A 7,456-nucleotide genomic window follows, 5' to 3' on the forward strand; every position below is an offset into this window, starting at 1 on the left:
TAGCACAGCTGTTGCTGCCTTGCCATATTTTTTGGGTTGGGAGATGATGCTTTTGGGTAGGCATTGTGGTAATTCCAGTTATTTGGCACCGTATCATGATTTGGTTGTGCTGATGCTAGGTCCATGCTGCTTTCTGGGGCGATTTTAGTTTTAGTGGTTGTGGTTGTTTCTACAGCCTATGGTTTGCCCTCTTTTGGATATATGTAGTGCCCTTTATGTATTGCTGCATTCTGGGGTATATTGTTCGTTTGAACATTGAACGTCTTAACGGTATCCTCGAATGATAGTATTGTTTGGAAATTTTATTATTGCTGTGTATATTCAGTGACGTTGATCCAACGGCTGATACTGTTCAATTACTCTATTCTTTGTTTGAAAGAAGTGCTGGAAAGTTTAGTGACAAATTATAATCTGGGGCAGAGAATCGTGTAGTGCACTGACTTGGTTTTAATAACTAGAATCATGGTAATACCTGTTAATGATAAAACTCAACATCGATGCAGGCAGAAACGGACAGGGAGGCTGGCGGTAACAAGGGCGTCTCAGATAGGCAGATACGTCTGAAGATCTATTCGCCAAATGTTCTCAACATCACTTTGGTCGATCTGCCTGGAATTACCAAGGTGCCAGTTGGCGACCAACCAACTGACATCGAGGCCAGAATAAGGACTATGATATTGTCATATATCAAGCACAAGACATGCATCATATTGGCTGTTTCTCCAGCAAATGCAGATTTAGCGAACTCTGATGCTCTTCAAATGGCTCGGCAAGCTGATCCTGATGGTATGTATGCCTCTCGAAGTCATGTGTTTAGTTTGATAGACCCCATTTCTGTTAAGATGCAAATCTTACTTGGTGGATTCTTTGTTCATGTAGGTTCTCGAACAATTGGTGTTATCACAAAGGTTTGCCCCTGAACCTTAAAATATACTCCTTAAAATGTCACCCAACTTCTGATCTGTACTGCTCTTCTGTTTTCTTCCAGTTGGACATAATGGACAGGGGCACTGATGCCCGGAATTTTTTGTTGGGAAATGTCATCCCATTACGACTTGGTTATGTTGGTGTCGTAAACCGCAGCCAGCAGGTACTTCAGTTTGCAGCATGCTAGTTTAAGGATCACGCATCAATAACTTAATATCCTCATGACATCGCTTTCTTTTGCAAGTTTGGTAGTGGCCCAACTTTGTGGTCTCTGTGCTCATTTTCAGATGAAGTAATTTACTAATTTTGTGTCATTGTGGACTGTTGCCTGTCGATAAATAGTTGTTAACAACCCTAACTAACTTAGGTGAATTTAACACCTGGTGTAAAAGAAATGGCGAACTTAACACCTAGGGGCTGTTTGGTTCGTGCCATTGCCAGCCCCGCCAAACCTGGGCTAGCCAAAAGATTGGCGAGCGAATCTGCCGCCGATAACTCGCCAACGAATTGGCGTAGGATTGAACTAGAGAAACTGAGGTGGTCTGGGCGCGCCAATTTTTGGGTCGTCATCCAAACGGGCAACGAAATCTGGTCAACGACCAATGTTTTGGACGGGCAGCCCAGGGCTCCAATCCAAACAGCCCCCTATTTATATGTACTCCTTCCGTTTCTAAATACAAGTCTTTTTATAGATTTCAATAGGAACTGCATACGAATGTATATAGACGCATTTTAGAGTGTAGATTCACTCATTTTCCTTGGTATGTAGTCCACATTGAAATATCTAAAAAGACTTGTATTTAGGAACGGAGCGTGTATCAAAGATCATTTTCAGAATGCTGTGCTAGTAAGTATTGATTGTAGGAATGTCTTGAACGTAATTTGTTATTGCACAGCACTGTCTTTGGTGATACATAAGTTTTCTTCCTTTTCATTTATATAGTTTTCTAATGTATATTGTGCTAAATGATGTAGGATATCAATTCAGATGTCAGTGTCAAGCAGGCTCTGGCCCGAGAAGAAAGTTTCTTCCGTACTCATCCGGTATGCTGCAGTGAAGTCCACTGTTTCTTCAGTTTGTGTTCTTCTTTTTATTTCATCATTCTGAAATGTAACTCATTTCAGGCATACAACGGTCTTGCTAAGCACTGTGGGATACCACAGTTAGCAAAGAAGCTAAACCAGGTATTTTGGTGAAGCGGATGTCTGTTGTATCCCATGTTATATGACTTTCAGATTTATGCTGTGATTTAACTAATAATACATCTACATGGTTTCAGATCTTGGTCCAACATATAAGAACTATTCTGCCTGGACTGAAGGCTCGCATAAGTTCTCAATTGACAGCTATTGCTAAGGAGCATGCCTTTTATGGTGACCCAGTCGAGTCCAAGGTCTGGTGAATTAATTTTATTTGGTCAAAGTGATAAGAAACATACCTCTTTTGTTAACATTTGTATATGAGTAGGTTGGTTTAGCAGCTAGTAAAATCTGGTTGCTTAATCATGCTTCTGTTATTCTTTTGGTCTTTGCCTTGATGATCAATCCCTATGTTTCATCTTTGCAGGCTGGGCAAGGCGCTAAGCTTTTGAACATTCTAGCTAAATACTGTGATGGTAATAACTGAACCATGACCACCTTCCTGGCTCCTTTGCTTCAGTCATGTATATTATGCTATATTTCGTTATTTGTAAATCTAAATAACATGTGTGTGCTGCAGCTTTCTCGTCTATGGTAGAAGGAAAAAATGAAGATATATCAACAATCGAGCTTTCTGGTGGAGCAAGAATTCACTATATTTTTCAATCTATCTTTGTCAAAAGCTTAGAGGTTTGTAATTTTGTTGCCAAATCTTCCGTTATGCTACATCGTAGCATTCATCATATCCATTATCATTAAGATCTAAGCTCTGTCTTTTATAGGGTGTTGACCCTTGCGAGGATGTCACTGATGAAGATATCCGCATGGCTATACAGAATGCAACTGGTCCTAGGAGTGCTTTGTTTGTACCTGAGGTATGATGCACTTGTGCCCTTCGCGTAAGAATTGTGTTAATATACTCCCTCCGGTCCTAAATATTTGTCTTTTTAGAGATTTCAAATGGACTGCCACATACGGATGTATATAGACATATTTTAGAGTGTAGATTCACTCATTTTGCTCCGTATGTAGTCACTTGTTGAAATCTCTAGAAAGACAAATATTTAGGAACGGAGGGAGTAGATGGTTTGGATACTGGTCATTTGAGCTGATAATAATTCATTTTGCTAAAAAATTGTCAGGTGCCATTTGAAGTCCTTGTGCGCAGGCAAATCAGTAGATTGCTTGATCCAAGTCTGCAGTGTGCAGATTTCATATATGAGGAACTGGTTAAGGTATGTCAGTCCAGCTGTAAAATCTTGGAAACTGAAATTTAAGCATCTATTTGGTTAAATTTGCACATAACGTTAAATAACTTTCAGCTTTCTATATTTTATTACTTCTCTTGCTAACTTCTGTTCTGCTGTAGATGAGCCACCGTTGCCTTAGCAATGAGCTGCAGCAGTTTCCTATACTCAGAAGGAGCATGGATGAAGTAATTGGGAAGTTTCTACGGGATGGGCTTAAGCCAGCACAAGATATGATAGCACACATAATTGAGATGGAGGTAAAGACTGTCTTGCCTTATAAGGATTCTACTAACAAACACATATGAGAATTGACCCTATTTGACTTGAGCTTCCGTATACAGTGATGAAAACACCTCCACAATTCTGCGTCTCTTATTTAATAGCCCCAACACCGATTATTTTGTAAAATTATTGCGAGTCTCTGCTCTGATTAATTTGTTCCCTTTGTTATTCCTTCGTTGTTCTGATATCTGGTCTTTTTTCATTATTTTTACTTGAGATGATATTAACTGTGCAGGCCGATTACATAAACACATCTCACCCAAGTTTCATCGGTGGTAGCAAGGCTGTAGAACAAGCACAGCAACAAGTCAGAGCCGCTAGATTGCCTGCAACAGTGGTTAGAAGAGTATGTATATGTTTTTAAGTATTAGATAAGTAATTTTATGCAAGTGAGGCCTTGTAAATGAGTTTTTTAACTGATACACACTGCTTCCATTTCTTACTGACATGTACTGTCAGAACTTGGAATTATAAGAAGACTTAATTAGTGATGCATTTGCATATAGTGTTTCTTATATACGATGGCAAGATTCCTATAAATATATAGCTAAACTGGAAATTATTCAATAAATGTTTCTACTATGTTGAATTTTTCATTATAATGATCTCAGTGCAATTCATGATGACCCTGTTATATGCTCCACCACAGTGGATATCATCACATCAACATGTCAGTGTACCATTTATATCATTTGGAGAAGGCGTGGATGCCACACCAACTCTAGCTGTACATGTTAGAATTTCTGGTGCTATATAAGGATTTTGGGCATGTGATTTATATTTTTGGCACGCTTTAGCAAGTTGATATACAGATGAATGTTCTCTTACTAAGTTATGCTCTTGTCACTCATTAGCTACATATGTAATTCGAACCAGTCCACATTTTTTGAGCTACACCCTAGTATTTAACAGTACTACATTGCAGGATGGAGTAGATGCAGATAGGCCACAGGCTTCTGAAAAAACCCAAAAAGCACGTGCATTATTGGGTAGAACCACTGGTGTAAATGGAGTTATCACCGACCAGATCCAGGTTTTTTGCCTTGCTATTTTTTAATCAGCAAGGTTACTACTGATTTGGTGGAGTGTTTCTGAGATTGTGCTCCTTTGCTGTTGTGGTCATTATTAGCAGGGGGTACGATCGGCTGCTGAGGCAGAGAGACCAGGTTCTTCAGGTAAGGGGTGTCTTAGAAATGATATGTATCTTTGATTATGTATATGCTGCTATATTGGAGTGCAGTATGTCAGCTTAGTGTTTTTTGGAAGAGTAGTACAATTCCACCTCAGCCCATTTTACTTAACCGCTTATTTTCCAGGTAGTGGAAGCACTTCTTTTTGGGGCTCAATATTCACCTCAAGCGAAGACCGCGCACCTTCTTCAGCAAGAGGTGGTTCAACGAACAAATCTTATGCTTCAGCTACTCCCAACCTGGAACATTCATTCTCTTCAATACAGTTAAAAGAGGTGAGCTATCTTATTCATGCCCTTTTAGTTTTTCTACCAGTGTTATTTGAACGTGTTAAGTGATTGATGGAGACCATTGTGAAACAGCCACCGCTAGTCCTCAAGCCTTCAGAAAGTCATTCTGAGCAGGAGGACCTTGAAATAGCAATCACAAAATTGCTGCTGCAGTCATACTACAATATAGTCAGGAAAAATGTCGAGGATTTTGTACCAAAAGCAATTATGCATTTTCTGGTAAGATTCTTGCAACTCAATTATTTACTTAAGAGTGCCTACTGCACCTTTTTTTGTGTGCACAATCTGTTATATTTTCTGGTATGATGACTGTTTCTGTGTACGTTCTTTTTGTACCATTTCCATAGTTGCATAGTAAGCATAGAAGAGGGACAGTACATAAATATTAAACACAGCAATGTAAATATTAAACCCAGCAATGTTCTGGTCTCAGTTACTGCCAAGCAAGGTTCAACACCCTGGGAGGCATTATCAAACACTGTTGGGCACGGTTATTAATGTGGCTTTGCAGCATGATTAAATTTTCCTCTTAATTTAAGCATTTGTTTTAATTGTGAGCTTGATTGCACAGATTGCTCTAAAACACATTTTTGTTTAGAAAGATGTGGATTTGATCAGATCTCTTCCATTCTTTCTTTTCCTTGCTTGTGACTCAGTCCATAGTGGCTGGAAGCTGCACAGAATGCTTAGTACCAAGTATGTTGTGTTTTTCAGTTCAGTTCTTTAAGGGATTGATTTGTCTTGCAGGTTAATCACACGAAAAGGGAGCTGCATAATTTCCTTATAACTACCCTTTATAGGTGAGGAAGGCACTTTGTACTCTTGAAATTTTGAATGATGTCTGGTGAACAGAGCAAAATTAGTTCCTGTTGCTGCTGTACATTATAGTTATTGATACTTACATATATACCAATGCAGAGAAGAGCTCTTTGGGGACATTCTCAGAGAACCTGACGAAATAACCACAAAGAGGAGGCAGATACGCGATACTCTTAAGGTCCTTCAGCAAGCCTACAAAGTATGTTTCCGCAACTGGTCGGATCTCCATCTAATTATGTCACGCACTATACTTGATCTGACCTGTTTTGTGCCTTGTGTTTCTTGATGCAGACTTTGGACGAGATACCGCTTGAAGCGGAGACAGTCGAGAGGGGCTATTCCCTGGATTCTGATGCGACGGGTCTACCACGGGTCCATGGGGTTTACGATGGAAGCTCACCATATTCGACTCCGAAGCAAACAAGGCCTAGGAAATCAAGCCACTCTGGGGAGCAGCAACAACCTTTCAGTGGCAATGGGTTTTGATATTGCCTTTCACGATCATCCCCCGGATTAGTAGTGATTGAGCCAGCGGATGTGCTGGTAGCAACACATCATTCCGCCTTTGGGTTTGTCAGTTCGGTACCCAATAGATATATGTTTTTTCTCTAGCCATTGCTATTCTTTTTAGTGTTGCGCCCAACGAAAGCATTGGCGTGGTGCCAAATTTTTGCCATGTGCCCTCTTGTACAGTATATCACTGCCCAATCATTTCGACTTAAAATGAAACCGGTGATGGGTATAGATTTTTGTTTTAAACCCATGGAAGAAGCTATGGGAACCTTTAGTTTTAGTGCCAAGTACTTGTATCTAAACACGGTTGGTTTTGCCGTGATAAGTCTGACATGGTTCGTGTTAAGATGCGAAGAGGTTGTGCTACATGAATATGTTTTTTGTGCATCGGATATGATATTTTCGTTACCCCATGATGATTAGTTATCCTGATGATTGTCGCAGCACTCCATGATTCTTTTTCGGGACAGTTTTCTGATGAGAACGTGCGTTTCTTTTCTCTTTTTACGCTGGACTATGAATCCACCCCCTCTCCTTTTGATTTCCTCGTTTGAAGAATTCTGGGGACCAATCCCCCTTCCACTCAGAGAAGTTAAAGCATCTCCAATAGCCGCCCTATAATAGTGTAAAAATTATGGGCAGCCAAATAAAAGGCTTCAAGTAATGCAAATATATGGTACTTCCGTGGTTGTCACTCCTGCCCTCCTTGTCATGTTCGACAGAGCCTCGGCAAGAAAGGAGGATGCAAGGAGAAGATGCTCTTGTGTTGAAGGAAATAGAGGAGAGGGCTGCGGCCGAGCTATGGAAGACGGCTAATGAGGAGAGGGCGACCGCCGAGGAGAAGAGGGCGACGGCCAAGCAATGCAAGGTGGAGCTAGAGGAGAGGAAGGTGGCGCCTGAGGATCTCTCAAGGCGACCGAGGAGAAAGAAGAAAAAAAAGGTCTTGACACGAAGCAAAAGGCTTATGTTGAGCTATGTAAAGATCAAATGTTGGCGAGGAAGTCCATGATGATGATGATGAACATGAACATTATGGGTGACGGCA

The 7,456-nt window shown here is 40.5% G+C and overlaps 1 protein-coding gene across 2 annotated transcripts; it reads left to right on the plus strand.

Annotated features, from left to right (window-relative positions):
- Positions 1–503: 503 nt before the first annotated feature.
- On the plus strand, positions 504–6,824 carry LOC125529862 (dynamin-related protein 3B-like; the record flags this gene model as incomplete). Of its 2 annotated transcripts, none has more annotated exon segments than XM_048694289.1 (19): positions 504–786; positions 880–908; positions 989–1,090; positions 1,903–1,971; positions 2,053–2,112; positions 2,208–2,321; positions 2,495–2,543; positions 2,648–2,757; positions 2,850–2,942; positions 3,210–3,302; positions 3,437–3,574; positions 3,835–3,945; positions 4,525–4,632; positions 4,729–4,774; positions 4,916–5,064; positions 5,152–5,298; positions 5,827–5,879; positions 5,998–6,097; positions 6,190–6,824. In XM_048694289.1, coding segments are annotated over 19 exon segments (2,049 nt in total), but the record flags the coding sequence as incomplete, so codon positions are not given.
- Positions 6,825–7,456: the final 632 nt, after the last annotated feature.

This window comes from Triticum urartu, unplaced genomic scaffold (genome assembly GCF_003073215.2).
Source record: "Triticum urartu cultivar G1812 unplaced genomic scaffold, Tu2.1 TuUngrouped_contig_5913, whole genome shotgun sequence".
Lineage (NCBI taxonomy): Eukaryota > Viridiplantae > Streptophyta > Magnoliopsida > Poales > Poaceae > Triticum > Triticum urartu.